At 57.1% G+C, this 15,143-nt stretch overlaps 1 protein-coding gene across 11 annotated transcripts in view; it reads right to left on the reverse strand.

Moving 5' to 3' along the window:
• Positions 1-3,527, reverse strand: part of CPEB1 (cytoplasmic polyadenylation element binding protein 1) — a 100,298-nt gene extending 96,771 nt beyond the window's left edge. For 5 of the 11 annotated variants that reach the window (XM_051834247.2, XM_051834245.2, XM_051834248.2 and 2 more), the window contains exon 1: positions 2,707-2,835. In XM_051834247.2, the coding sequence (XP_051690207.1) occupies positions 2,707-2,721 (15 nt within the window). In that variant the 5' untranslated portion in view covers positions 2,722-2,835. Of the gene's footprint in view, positions 1-2,026; positions 2,123-2,706; positions 2,836-3,096 lie in introns of those variants that run through there. The other 6 variants (XM_017337568.3, XM_070054568.1, XM_070054565.1 and 3 more) reach the window with 5 other exon arrangements.
• Between the last annotated feature and the right edge of the window lie 11,616 nt (positions 3,528-15,143).

The raw sequence follows: 15,143 nt of genomic DNA on the forward strand, positions 1-15,143 counted from the left end.
ATCATTTGATTACTTGTTACCAAGTGGTGAGCCTGGGTTTTTTTCTTTTAAGGTTTTATTTATTTGAAAGGCAGAGCTACAGAAGGAGGAACACACGGACCCATCTGCTGGTTCACTCCCCAAATGGCCACAATAGCCAGGAACTCCACCCGGGTCCCCCATGTGGGTACAGGGGCCCACGCACCTGGGCCATCCTCCACAGCTTTCCCAGGTGCATTAGCAGGGAGCAGGATCAGAAGTGGAGCAGGTGGGGCTCAAACACTCCTATGGAATGCCAGCACTGCAGACAGTGGCTGAACCCACTGTGCCACAGTGCTGGCCCCTGCAAGTCCTACTGCTTTAATCACCATCCTCCACTCTCCCTCACAGACACCGGCCCGTGCACCACAGCGAAAGAGAACACAAAAACCGGCCTGAGCGGCAAGTGCCACTAACCTGTGTGTGCCAGACAGATGGGCTCAGCTCCCCTTCCACACGTGGGGCTTTTTGGCCAGGGAGCCCTTTATAAGATAACCACTGAGGAAGCCAAGTGTTTTATATCGCAAAGATTGAGTTATATAGAGAGTAGTGAATTTCCAAATCCTATTACTATAAACTGAGTGTGCACTACTAGACCTCTCAAGATTAAATTACTGTGATAAGAAAAAACCTGCAGCACAGGTGTTTAGCCTGGCAAGTAAGAGGCCGCCTATCACACATTGGAGCAGGAGCTTTGATGACCGGCTCTCCTGCTCCCGGCCCCGGCTTCCTATTAGTGCAGACCCTCGAAGGTAGCAGTGCCAGCCGGGGGGAGGCCTGGACTCAGTTCCTACCCAGCCACTGTTGGAATGCAGAAAATGAACCAGCAGATGGGAGGTCTTTCTCCCAAATAAACACTTAAAGAGTGTGGGTGGGGGGGTACTTTAAAACAAAGTTAACAGCAACAAGCTCTTCGAATACCGTTCAGCTTGCAGCAAGCCCAGTGGGGCTGAGAGACTAGGGAGCCCGGAGCACTGCTCCCCTTAGCGGTTCCCCATAGCCTGCAGCCCAGGGGGAAACACAGCTGCCATCCCCTCCCACCTATATTAAAACCAAGACGACAATCACCAAGTTCAGATTTCCACGGTTTCGTTCTGTCCTTTTTAACCCAGCGTGTGTCCCCAGACTCTGCGGGGAACCTGAGCCTTGGGGTGACACGCTCCCAGCTGGCGCACGACGGCCAAAGGCGGCCGGGACACCTGCCCCGGCCCCGGAACCACACGCGCCCCACCTGCCCTGGCCCCAGCCAATGACGCAGACCAGCAGTTTACTCAGGTGCCAGGAGAGAGGGGGAGGAAGAGCCGTAGCCAGGGAGACCAAGGGAAGCGGTTGCCAGAGAAATGCGGCGTTAATCGGAGCCAGACCCGAGTCAGCCTGCCTGCCTGCCTGCCTGCCTGCCTGCCTGCCTGCCTGCCTGCCTGCCTGCCGTGGGGGAGGCGCCCGGGCCTCACGCCCCAGGCAACCCGGGCTTCTGCGAAGCTGATGTGGGGGTCGTCCCCCACTCCCACCCCGGGGCTCCCGACCTGCAGCCTCCCACGGGAGCCGTCCGGGGAGCCCCGTGCACAGGGGCCTGGCCTGCAAGGCGCCCCCGGCCCCATACAGAGCGCACACGCACCAGGCCACGCGGTGCTCCCTGCAGCCTGGGTACGGCTTCCGAGGTCCCCCACGCCACGGCCAGGGACACACACAAGAGAAGACGGACGCCGAGTGGGCCCAGCGGGAGGGGAAGTCAGGGCAGGCGGTCTGGGCCACCCGGCAGGCACAGGCCCTGGCCCCACCACCACGAGCTTGGAGGCCAGCCCGGGGCCCCGGGGGCCACAGCGCCACTAAAGCGCAGGCCGCACCCACCTGGCACCCGCGCCTGAGCGCCAGGCTAAGGAGAACGCCCGGGTCCCAGCCCCGGGCCCCCGTGCACCCCGGAAAGCAGGGGCGGCGTCGCCTGAGGCGCTCCACGCCAGACACCGACGCCGCACTGCGCCTCCCCCCAGCTCACGCCCTCACGACCCACCTCAAAGCCGCCACACCTGTGGGGCGCGGCGCGTCGCGGCCACACGCCCAGTCGCAAATGCCCCGCCGCGGGGGGCGCGCGCGCCCACTACCCGGCCAAACCCGCCCCCGGGCGCCGGCTCCAGCGCCGACCGAACGTGTGAAGCCACGTGACCTCCCCGGGCCAGGAAAGCGCGCGTGAGGCACGAGGGGACGATCCCTCCGCCTTAAAGGGGCCGCCGCCGCCGCCGCCGTCGTGGCTCCGCCGGCGAGCGCAGGCCCCACGCAGCGTCACGCCGCCGCCAGAGCGTCCGGCGCCTTCGGGTCTCAAGCGCGACGGCTGTGACAGGACGAGGTGTCGCAGGCGCCAGGGCGCCCGTCCGTCCGGCCTGCGCCCGTCCGGGCAGACGCTCGAGGCCACCGGCGCTCCGCAACGCAGCCCCCGTTGGGCCGCGGCGCCTTTAAGCCCAAAGGCCCTGAGTCACGAGGAGGCGCCCTGCCCACCCCCAACCCCCCGGCCGGCCGGCCGTGCACCCCTCCACGCGGCCCCACGCCCGCGGGCATGTGACCCGCGCCCCGCCCGGGGCTCGCGCGCGCGCCCGCGGGGCCGGGGAGGGCCACCGGGGCCGGCCGTGGCTGCGCGCGGACCGTTAGCCGCGGCGGCCGGGCCCGCCCAGCCCCGCCCGAGCGGGCGGCTCTTACCAGCGGGAACGCCATGGGGCCGGCGGCCCTGCAGGACGGACGGCCCGGGCGGCGGCCGGGCGCGCCGAGGGACGCTCACGCACGTGGGCACTATTTTTGCAGCGAGCCGCGCGCAGCACCGCACCCCGGGCGGCTTATAAAGCTCCGCGGAGCCGCCCCCACCCCCCACCCCACCACCCGGGCCGGATGCGAAGCACCTGTGTCGGCCCCGCCCGGGCCCCCGCCCCCGCCGCCCTGCGCGCAACTCCCCGCAGGCCCAGCCGAGGGCTCTGCCGCCTACCCGGGGACCCCAGACGGGGGCGTGCTTCGCTGGGGGCTGGGGGGTAGGGGGTCGCGCCCGCCCCACGCCGTCCCAGGATGTCAAAGGCCCAAGCTGAGCGCGCCACTCACCTGGCGACCCTGGCCAAGTCACCTGTCGCCCGCGAGCCTCGGCGTTCCGCCTCCCCCGGAGGAAGTCCGGCGCCACTTCCAAGCCCCTGCGACGCGGCGGCGATGGTGCTTTGTGTCCACTCGAGCTCCGTGTCCACGCTCCTCCTCCAGTGACCTCTCCAGGGCGAGAGCCCACGCTGCACGCCCGTGTCCAAACCTGCAGACTGACGGCTCCGGGCGCTGCAGAGCAGGGCGCGGCGCGGCGTCAGGGGATTCCCGAAAGTTCCAAAGACACCAGGGAGCTTCCCCTGGCGAGAGAGTCCCCGGAGGAGAGAGAAGGCGCGCTTCCGACGCGCCTGGCAGGCAGGGGCGAGGGGACAGGGCGAGAGCCCACCTCGGCAGGGCGGTGGTCAGCCAGGGCGACCCGGGGCGGCTGCGGCCGGCGCCGACCGGAAGCCCAGGCGGGCGCAGAGGCGGAGATGGCATTCCAGGCGGGGAGCCGGAGGCGCGGAGGCGGGGAGCAGCCCGGAGCAGGGTGCCCGCTGGCGCCGCGGGAGGGAAGCCGGGCCCGGGTTTTGTGGAATCTGTGTGAGCGCTTGTCGGCCGGCTCGGCGGCTGTCGGGTGTTGCTGGAGCGATCACAGACGTCGCTCGGGGAGAAGGGGAGACGCTGGGGGCTGCGGGGCGGTGTGCAGAGGGTGACCAAGTGTTTTTCGCGTGTGGCGTCCTCGCCAGAGACTATGAAGCAGGAGCTCCCGGTGGCCGGCGGGGAAGCAGGCTGGATCCCATGGCTAAGGGGAGAGGCGGGGACGGGGCAGGGTCTCTCCCTGGCGGGGCCCGTGGAAGCGGGTGGGCAGTGAGGACAGACGCTGCAGAAGGACTCCAGGAGGAGCTGGGTGGCAGCGGGAGATGGCCCATAGGCATCCACCTACAGATCCTCTTGCGGGAGCTCGCTTGGGGTGCAAAGGTCAAGGGCGGAGCCAGACCCCAGGGGCTAGGGAGCTTGGCTGAGCCCCTGCCTCCTGGGCCCTTGTCCCCTGGGGGAGCAGCCGGGCCCCGGTCTCTCCGTGGCTCACCCGCAGGGTAGCTGCGCTGACAGTGCCCCTTGCTTGACCTCCGGGTGGTGCCTGCGCCCAGATGCCCCACAGCCTGGGAGCCAAGGGAGGGTGGAGGTGCGCTTGAAAGCCCAGGGCACATCACAGAAAGGTCCCAGGTAGGAAAGAGGTCCCAGCCACATCTTTCCCCAAAACTTGGAAATACAGACTTTTTTTTTTTCCTTTTTCTTTAGTTATTAATTCAAATTAAAGGGGCTGAGCCCAGCACATCCAGGGCCCGCATGCAGCTTGTTGGCTGCCCACTGGTGATCCCTTAACATCCCTTCCCTCTTCTCCTCCCATCCAAAAGCTGAGCAAGAAAAAAAAAATCTAAAACCTGGAGCAGCCTCCCAGGGAATGCACGGCTGGGAGCTCTTTTCAAAACTCCCCAGCTGTGAGAAAATGAAGGCGTTTTTCACGTGGCTTTGGAACAGACATCTCTGCCGCCTAAAGTATCTCTTGGTAAACTTTTCTGGTGCGGGTGAGCAGAGTAATAGCTCATCTTGGCTGAGCACCTGCTCTGCGCGTGGTTCTGAGCGCTTTACCCGCGTTAACTCATTCTGCGGATAACCAAACGGAGGCTCAAAGAAGGTAAGTGACTTGCCCAAGGCCTCCCAGCTAGAGGGGAGAGAGCAAGGACTCAAAGCCAGGCTCCAGATGAGAAACAAAATCGCAGCACTGTTCTGTGTGCGTTTCCCTGTGCATTCCCCCCGGAGCTCCCTGCACGCGGCGTGGGAGAGGCCTCAGGTGTGGCTGAGTCCTTGTCACCTGCCCACGTCCGGCTAGGAAGAATAGTCCCTCTGAGTAGAAGGGCATCCGCAGGGTGCAGGACAGAGTGCGGGAGGCGGCAGAGGTGGCGCTGTTTGAATGGCCAAGTCTGGCAGCTGGTCAGTGGCAGGAATGGCAGGAACAAACAGGCGGCATTATCCATTCTCCCAGTCAACAAGCGGCCTTTGAGCCCAGCTCTGCCTGGCCCCACCTGCAGTCAGGCCCCAGACTGACAATACAGGTTTGACTGTAACTGTAATCGGCAGGACCAGGTTTTAAATAGGATGCCTGTAGTCTTTCATGTGCCCAGGCGTTCAGTGCGTTGACTACAGGCAGAGCTGAAAGAAGCAAGGAGACTGCTGGGAGAAAATAGCTTGCTGGCTGCAAAAGATCAGAAGGGGATTCCCCTGGGGACTCAACACCGCAGGTAAAGTGGACACAGCCTCTGCTCAAGGTTTGCCCAGCTCTGTACAGGAAAAAAAAAAAAAGAAATACCATGTCGAGTGTGTAGAATATCTCCGTATCCTTTTAAATGGAAAAAAGAGTGGATCAGCACCTCCTGTCATCATACACAAATGTAAATTCAAAGCGTATAAAAGATGTCAAGATTACTTGGAATTTTTTTTTTTTTTTTTTTTTTTGACAGGCAGGAGTGGAGAGAGAGAGACAGAGAGAAAGGTCTTCCTTTTGCCGTTGGTTCACCCTCCAATGGCCGCTGCGGCTGGCACACCGCGCTGATCCGATGGCAGGAGCCAGGAGCCAGGTGCTTTTCCTGGTCTCCCATGGGGTACAGGGCCCAAGCACCTGGGCCATCCTCCACTGCACTTCCTGGCCACAGCAGAGGGCTGGCCTGGAAGAGGGGCAACCGGGACAGAATCCGGCGCCCCGACCGGGACTAGAACCCGGTGTGCTGGCGCCGCTAGGCGGAGGATTAGCCTAGTGAGCCGTGGCGCCGGCGGAATTCTTTTTTTTTAATTTTAATTTTTTAAAAAGATTGGGAACAGTGCTGTGGCGCAGCAGGTTAAAGCCCTGGCCTGCAGCACTGTCATCCCATATGGGTGCCAGTTAGAGTCCCAGCTGCCCCACTTCCAATCCAGCTTCCTGCTAATGTGCCTGGGAAAGCAGTGAAGATGGCCCAAGTGCTTGGGCCCCTGCACCCACGTGGGAGACCTGGAAGAAGCTCCTGTCTCCTGACTTCAGATTGGCACGACTCCAGCCATCTGGGGAGTGAACCAGAAGATGGAAGACCCCTCTCTCTGCTCTGCCTCTACCTCTGCCTCTCTGTAACTGCCTTTCAAATAAAAATAAAAAGTTTTATTTATTTGAAAGATGGGATAACAGAGTAAACAGATCTCATTTGTTGGTTCACTACTCAAATGGCTGCAATGGTCAGGGCGGGGCCATATCAAAGCCAGGAACCAGGAATTCAAACAGGTCTCCCATATAGGTGCAGGGGTCCAAGTACTTGGGCCGCGTTCCTCTGCTTTGCCAGAACATTAGCAGGGAGCCGGATTGGAAATAAAACAACTGGGATCCCAGTATGGGATCCAGCATCACAGACAGCAGCTTAACCCACTGCACCACAATGCTGGCCCTGCTTGGAATTTTTTAGAAGATATGGGAGAATATTTTTATTAATGCCCTGTGAATGGGTTTAGTAAATTAAAATCAAGAAGGTTGGGATAAAAGGAGTTAATTCTTTAACTCTGGAATTTAAAACTTCAGTTTTATTTTAAATTTGGAAAAGAAAAGCCATAGACTGGAAAACTACTTGGAGTGTGTGAATCTGCAGTGGACAGAACATGTAAGAGCTTCTGCATTCCAAGGCGGGTGGGCAGAGAACTCCACAGAAAAGCGGGCAAACGACGGGGACCAGGCAGTTTGACATGAATGAAAACCCAAATGGCAAATAAACATAGAAATAGACGCCAGCCTCCCTAGCAGCCAGGGAACTGCCAGTGGAGCTGGAGTTGCCATTCCCACTCCTCAAATTGGCAAAGTGAAAAAGTCTGACTATCCCGATAGCAGGATCACGGCCAGTGAGGGTGCAAACTGGTTCAGCCACTTTGGTTTGTGCTTTTATTTTTTATAGTTTTAAATGGAAGGATGGCACCATACATGGAGTACACAAATTGTTATGTCTATAGCTCAATGATTTTTCTAACATATCCTTCAAAAAGTTCCAGAACTTTTTTTAAGTCCCCTTGTATATACCCAGGCAACCAGCACACCTGCATCGACATGGAATCTTTCCAAAGCCCCCTCATGCTCCTCCCTCCTTTTTATCCCCCTCCTCAAGGTCACTGTTATTCTAACTGCTGTCATCACAAACTCATTTTGCTTGTTCTAGAACTTCATGCAAATGTTGGCTTCTTTAAGATTTATTTTATTGATTTGAAAGAGAGAGAGAGAATCTTCCATTCACTGCTTCATTCCCCCAGTGGCTGCGACAGCCAGGGCTGGGCCAGACTGAAGCCAGGAATTTGTTCTGGGTCTCCCACGTGGGTGCAGGGGCCCAAGCACTTGGGCCATCTTGCTCTGCTTTCCCAAGCACATTAGCAGGGAGCTGGATCGAGAGGAGCAGCCGAGACTCAAGCCAGCGCCCATTCAGGATGCTGTGGCAGTGGCTTTACTCCCAATGTCACAATGCTGGTCCCTAAGCGTTGGCTTCTTTTACTAAGTGTATCTGTGAGGTCTGCCTACTGTAGCTGCAGTTTGCTCTTTGTATAGCTTAGTTTTATTATTTATCTCCAGCTTTTGGAGATACCGTAACTTATCTCCCCTTTCTGCCGTTGATTGGAGTTGGAACCGTTTCCAGTTTGGGGACCGTTCTGAACAAAGCTGCCATACACATTCATGATGTGAACACTCTGGCATGATCTAGGTAAGCTGAAGTGTGTGCTCCATGACCCTCCAGTTCCACAAGGAAAATATGTTAGAGAAGTGTTCACATGTGTCAAAACAGACATGAGTAAAAACGCCCATAGCTGTTGTGCTCATGGTTGCAGAAATAAAATATCAATCTTAAATGCCCAGCAACAAGGGAGTGGATCAGTGAACTTGTGTGACCATCTGCACTTATGCACACTGTACATGAGTCAGAGTAAGTGGAAATCCAGGTGCTTAATCCTATCAACATGAACCATCTTGAGTGAGAAGAGCAGGGTACAGGGGAGTATGTCCTCTACGGTGTGATTGACAAAAAATGTTTAGGCAGTGTACTACTAGCATAAGTACAGTACCACGTGTGTGTGTGTGTGTGTGTGATTTATTTTATTTGTTTGTAAAACAGTGACAGGGAGACAGATTTTCCATTTCCTGGTTCACTCCCCAAATGGCTCCAACAGCCAGGTCTTGGCCAGGCCTGAGCCTGGAGCTCCATCTAATTCTCGGTGCTCTCACGTGGGTGCAGGGAGCTGGATTTGAAACAGAGCAGCGAGGACTCAAGCCAGCACTCCAGGAGGGGGTGCCCGTGTCACAGATGGCTGTTTAACCTGCTGTGCCATAACGCCAGCCCCTCAACACCGTATACTGTTGAGGTTCACATCTGTATAGAGCCAGAAATGCCAAAGAATGCATGGCATTGGTAATCAGAAAGCCCAGAGTGATTTCTGGGGAGAGAAGAGCGTGTGAAGCCAGGGACACAGATGTGTGCGTTGGCAGGCATTGACTGGATTGGTTAAGTGCTTAGTACTTGAGTGATCAGTACACAGGTGGTTATTTTATTATTTAAACTTGAAATATGTTGGGGCCGGCGCTGTGCCTCACTTGGTTAATCCTCTGCCTGCGGCGCTGGCATCCTATATGGGCACTGGGTTCTAGTCCCAGTTGCCCCTCTTCCAGTCAAGCTCTCTGCTGTGGCCCGGGAAGGCAGTGGAGGATGGCCCAAGTGCTTGGGCCCTGCACCTGCATGGGAGACCAGGAGGAATCACCTGGCTCCTGGCTTCGGATCAGTGCAGCGCCAGCTGTAGTGGCCATCTGGGGGGTGAACCAACAGAAGGAAGACCTTTCTCTCTCTCTCTCTCTCTCTCTCTCTCTTTCACTGTCTAACTCTGTCTGTCAAGTAAAATAAAATAAAAATGAACCTGAAATATGTCAGTGTTAAACAGAGACAAGGAGCAGCTGGTGCGGTGGTAGAACTAGTCACACCGCTACTTCTGATGCTGTTATCCCGTAATGGAGCATTGGTTCCAGTCCCAGATGCCCGACTGTCAATCCAGCTTCCTGCTAGTGTGCCTTGGAAGGCAGATAAAGATAGCCCAGGAGCTTGGGCCCCTGCCACCCATAGGGCTGTCCAGGAGAGTTCCTGGTTCCGGGCGTCAGCCCGGCCCGGACCTAGCTGTTGTAGCCATTTGGGGAATGAATCAGTGGATGAAAGATGGATATCTCTGTCTCCCTTTCTGATTCCCCTGTCTTTGTCACTGTTTCAAATAAATCTTTAAAGAAAAAAAGAGGGGCTGGTGTTGTGGCTCAGTGGCTTATGCCACCACCTGCAACACTGGCATCCCATATGAACACTGGTTCAAATCCCCACTGCTCCACTTCTGGTCCAGCTCCCTGCTAATGCACCTAAGAAAGCAGTGGAGGATGGCCCACGTGCTTGGGTCCCTGCTACTCATGGGAGACCCAGATGGAGTTCAGGGCTCCTGGCTTTGGCCTGGTCCAGCCCCAGCCATTGCAGGCATTTGGGGAGTAGACCAGAGGATGGAAGATCTCTGTAACTATGCCTTTCGGATAAATTTTTAAAAATAAATAAGAATAGAGACAGGAAATTGGGGTAGTTCAGGGCATAGATGTTGGACGTCAGCCCGGGGTCGGGGTGGGGGATGGAGTGTAGTATTTTCCTACAACCCAGGTGTCAATACTTCCTCAATGGTGATTTCAAACCACGTACGTGACATCTTCTGGCTCACACACTTCTGGAAAGTATAACAGTTGGCCTTGTGAGCCAGTCGAAGGCGCCGCCAGCACACTCTACAGGCACGCAGGCCAGAGCAGGTGCTCAGAAGGCAGGCCTGGGGACCCCGGCTCCTCGGAGGATTTCTGCAACCCCTTGGAGATGAGTCAAAGTCTCGATTATATTGCTGTTCACTCTAAAACCCAGCAGCTTCCAACAGAATTTTTTTTTTTTAAATCTCACACAATTTCTGAGAGTCAGGGATCTGAGAATAGCTTTGCTGGCTGGTTCTGGCTCAGAGTCTCTCATGAGGTTGCAGTCATGGTGTCGTCAGCCTGGGGCTAGATCTGCTTCCAACCTCACCCAGCTAGGTGCTGGCTGGGCTTCTCTGGAGCAAGTAGCAAGAGGGCGAGCCCAGATGGAGATGTGCTGGGGTGGTGTTTATTATCCTATCTCAGCGGTGACCTACCATCGCTTGTATCCTGTTGTTCACACACCAGCCTTGCTAAGATGTGGGAGGCAATGACACAAGTGTGCAAGTATCATGGCGGGGGGGGGGGGCACAGGCCATCCTGGAGCGCTGGCTGGGCTCAAAGATGCTTGCAGATGGGTTGATGGGTGTCCGAGACATGGAATTTGAAGGGCCGTCCCCACATGGCACAGCTGAAGACATCGAGGTGCTCAGAGGTTTCCCAGTGGATATGAATTCTTGCTGGCAGCAGGCTCAGGAAGCCAGGATCTCAGTCTTGCCTTGTCTCTGAGGAAAGTGCCAACCCTCCCTTGCCCTGGCTTCCTGCAGCAGGTGCAGATGCTGGGGTCAGCACATCAAGGACTGGCTCAAGGTCACCTTCCCTGGAGTTGTTTGCTCAGACTGTGGCCCCATCAAAGTGAGAAGGCAGTCCCACTTACTCCCATACATCCTTGCCTCTACTGCAGGGGTTGTGGGTGACGGGTTCCTGGTGGCCCCAGAGAATGGCATTGCTACACACAGGTCCATGCTGGCCTTCTGGGGTCCCACTGCCCTTTGGAGTCTGGTGTTGACTGACCTCAGGGCTCGGTCATCTCAGCCAAGGTCAGCACTGCCCCACGCTGGAAGAGGGCCCTTGCACTGTTGCCAGGTCTGGGGCCTGTCTGTGCTGTCCCCTTCTGGAAACATCTGGTTCTTCACTGGTGATTGATACCATTTTCTATGGGAATATCATACTTAAATATTTATATATACATTTAAATACTGAAAGGGCTTTTTGAAAAAAAATTCCCAAAGACATGGCCGTTGTGTATCTGGGCCTGGATGGGAGGGAAGCAGTCTCATGACACTGCTGGCAGCGTCTGTGCTGCAGGGCCTGCTGGGATGTGAGGCATGGGCGTGAGTCGGTTTGCATTATTCTAATGAAAGTCATGATTTATAAAGGTTATCTTGCTTCACAGTTCTGGGAGCGCAAAGCCCAGGGGCCTCATCGGTGACAGCCTCCTTGCTGGCACAGTGCTGTGGCAGCACAGGGCGTCATACAGCAAGAGACAGCGAGCATGCGTGTGTGTCTGATTTCTCTTCCTTAAAGGGCAGAGTTACAGAGTAAGGGGGCGAGACAGAGCGAGATCTTCCGTCTGCTGGTTCACTCCCCAAATACCCACAGCAACTGAGGCTGGACCAGGCTGAGTCCAGGAGCTGGGAACTCAGTCTGGATCTTGCACGTGGATGGCGGGGACCCGGGCACCTGAGCCATCGCTTGCTGCCTCCCAGGGTGTGTGTGGTCAGCAGGAAGCTGGACTGGAAGCAGAGACTGAAAGCCAGGACTCTGACATGGGATGTGAGTGTCTTAGTTGTCGCACCACAGTGCCCGTACCTTCCTCCCTCCCTCCTCCTCTTTTTTTTTTTTTTTTTTTAAGATTATTTATTTATTTGAAAGGCAGAGTTAGAGCTTCCATCTGCTGATTCACTCTCCAAATGGCCATAACAGCTGGGGTTATGCCAGGCCAAAGCCAGGAGCCCAGAGCTTCTTCCAGGCACCCCACGTGGGTGCAGAAGTCCAAGCGCTTGAGCCATCAGCCATCTTCCACTGCTTTCTCAGGTGCATTAACAGGGAGTAGAGCAGCCAGGACACAAACTGGCACCCATATGCGATGCTGGCAGGCAGTGGTTTAACCCACTCTGTCACAGCGCCAGCCCTCCCTTGTAAAGCCACCAGGATTCAATTATGGGGCCTCCATCTTAATGAGCTCATCTAACCCTGACCACTTCCCAAAGGCCCAGTGTCTAAACACCGCAGTCACATGGAGTTTCTACCCTCTTCCTCCTCCCAGTAGAGTTAACCTCCAGCAGGAGTTCGGGGGACAAATCTGCAAACCATAGCCCAAAGCCCCAGTGACTCAAGAGGGGCACTAAGTCATGGTTAGAATAGGGCTCCCAATGGTCAGGGTTGAACAGCGGGAGCCTAGTGCTTGCTTCTAGTAGACAAGTTAGCTGGGTGGGGGACAGCGATCCCCTGGGGTCAGATCAAGAAGAATCAAGAAGGTTCACACTGCTGCTTTTCCTTGAGTGTACCCCACTCCTAGCCTTCATTCCCCATAACCCAGCCAGGGTTTTGTCCTCCCAGGGCCAAGTTCACCATCTCACTCTTGATCTTTGGAGATAAAACTGACCAGGCTGAGGCTGCAGGAAGACCCAAAGCTCCCCCACCCTGCCCACTGCTGACCATCAGCCTGCTGCTTTGTGACCAAGGTGCCTAGCACATGACAGCTGCTCAGAAAATGCCTGGTGGAAGACAAAGGGGCCTAAACCAGGCTGCCTGGTGGGAATGGCAGCAACTGGGGGACACTAAGAGTGTCATGATTTATAAAGGTTATCTTGCTTCACAGTTCTGGGAGCGCAAAGCCCAGGGGCCTCATCTGTTGACAGCATCCTTGCTGTCAAGGCCCTTGGGTGGGTCAGAATCTTCATAGTGTCCCTTCCCTTTCCCAGTCAGGCTGGGGCAAGTCCTGTCACCTGTTCAACACCCATTCCTTTTATCTGGAGGCTACACCAGGAGGTGGCCCTGTAGGGTGCCCTGAATTAGCACAGGGGTTGCCCTAGGGACTGGCTGGCTGGGGGCTAAGGCGTGGGTGCAGATCAGTGCCCCATCTCTGGGGCCTGTGTGTGGCTGGCTGGCTTGTGTCTAAACAGATCCATCTCTGGGGTCTGTGTGTGGCTCCCTCGCTGGCTCGTGTCTCAACAGATCCATTGCCTGGGGGCTGCAGCCTGGCCAGAAACAAGAGCCCTTTCTCCTACATGGATTTGAAGTCATCCAGTTCCCAGCCCTTCCCAGAGCTCACTGTCCTCTGAGCAGCAGGGGCCTGAGGCTGGGCTCGACCCCGCCCTTGCTGGGACAGTTTCTGCCTCTGTGCCAGTCCTTACGCTTCCATCCACTTCCACTCCCCAGTCACAGCCCTTCCTGTGGATCCTGAGATGTTTCCCAGTCTGCCCTGTGACCCTGGGCCCCCGCCTGAGCCCTACAGCCCAGCGTTTGCATCCTGCTACCTGCCCCATGGATGCCGCTCACGGGAAACCTGGCCCCTGCCAGCTCAGGTCCAGACAGCCTGTGACCATGCCCCTAAGGCCCTAGGGACACACTGCTAGCACAGTGGCAAAGACCCAGGCCTGTCCAATGTACAGGGTTGGAAAAGAAAGTGGGGAAAAGCCCCGGCATGTCTGATCTGCTTCATCGGGGGCGTGTGCTGCGTGGGCCCTGTCTTGTCCCTACAGACACTGGGGGAGGCTGACGTGGTGGGGCCGTGGGGTGTCTGTCCATGGAAGAGACTTGGAAGAGACGGGCTGGACTAGGATGAGAGCTGGAGTGGCCTCTTCCCCCACCCCTCCAACCGAGGTTCTCACACACACACACACACACACACACACACACACAATGCCCTGAGCCCCTTACCCGTCCTGGGTGGGAGATGGCTGCACAGCCCTCCCAGCGCTCGCCCACTTCCTGTCTCTCCGCAGACAAGCACAAGAACCATTTCCTTGTGAAGAGTTGTTATTGCCAGTCCCAAGGCCTGGGACACATCCAGAGAAGCCGGCGCAGAGCCGAGGCCAAGGTTCCGGTGCTGGAGTCCAGTCCCTTTCCAGGAGGGCGGGCTGTGGAGGAATGCTGAGGCGCTTGCCTGCTGCCATTCTCCCTGCTGCATGCGCTCTGGGTCCTTGATGCAGAATGAAGGCCACTAAGGAGTTCTCTGTCTGTCCTTGTTCAAATTCCTTAGGAAGGGATTCCCTGGCCTCCTCCTCAGTGCCACCATCAGTGCTGACTTGGGGGCAAAAGTGAGGAATCCACCAGTTATGTGACCCTAGCCTCAGAGAATGCAGTGACAGACAGCCCGGGGAAGGCCCGCGGGGAAGTGACAGCACCAGCTGCTCTCTGGTGCCACCCAGCCTGGCGAGTCCCCGGGCACCGCCTTTGTTCTCCCCTACAAGGAGTGACGCTGGCTTCACACTGGCTCAGGGCTGCTGAGGCGACAGCATGGAGGCCTCTCCTGGAGCACTGGAGGCTGAGTGCGTTCCCTGTAACCCAGTCAGTTGAGATGTTCTGTGGGAAAAGCAGTCCAAGCTCAAGACCAAGTTCGGCCACTGCAAGCTCTGGACACTCTGAAGGCGGCCACCGTGCACATTAGCATGGTAGAGGCTCTGAGAAGAGCCTTATTTCCCTTGAACCCCTGAGGCCTGATCATAGTCGGTTTTCCTCGGGGGTGGGGTGGGGGGTGGGGGGGGGAGGTGGTGCAGAACGGGGCACCTTTCACACCTTTCTGAACCGCTGGCCACGAGGCCTCTTTCCTCACCACTGCACCTGCCATGTGTGTCCGCCGTGATCCTCGCTCAGGTGCATCCACAGATGGACGTGCTGGTCACCACAGGTGGATGGCGAAGCTTGTGTCTCCTGTTCCTCCTGCTCTGAAGTGGCCCCCAGGCCCTGCTTCCGGATGTCGTTGGCCTGAACCGTGCACCTGCGCTTGGGGGATTCCCCACATTATGGGTCCTTCCTTCCCAAGGGCCCATGGAAGGAACCAAGGGTGTGGGTGAGCCCCTGAGAAGCACAGCTGTTCAAGGCAGAGCCCAGCAGTCCCGCTGGCTTAGTGTCCCCCTCCCTGCCCAGCTGATGTCTTCCACAAGAGACCTCCAGAGTCCCAGACATCCCTTCCTGGAGCTGATCACCATGGAGATGCAAACAGAGTTGCACCCTCCTGTGTAAGGTCACAAGGGCCACACACCATCACCCTTAGCAGCTCTGCCCCCAAGCCCTTAGAGGGAGGTGGCGGCCGGTGCTGTGCCATAGTGGG

This window comes from Oryctolagus cuniculus, chromosome 12, assembly GCF_964237555.1.
Source record: "Oryctolagus cuniculus chromosome 12, mOryCun1.1, whole genome shotgun sequence".
Taxonomy (NCBI): Eukaryota; Metazoa; Chordata; class Mammalia; order Lagomorpha; family Leporidae; genus Oryctolagus; species Oryctolagus cuniculus.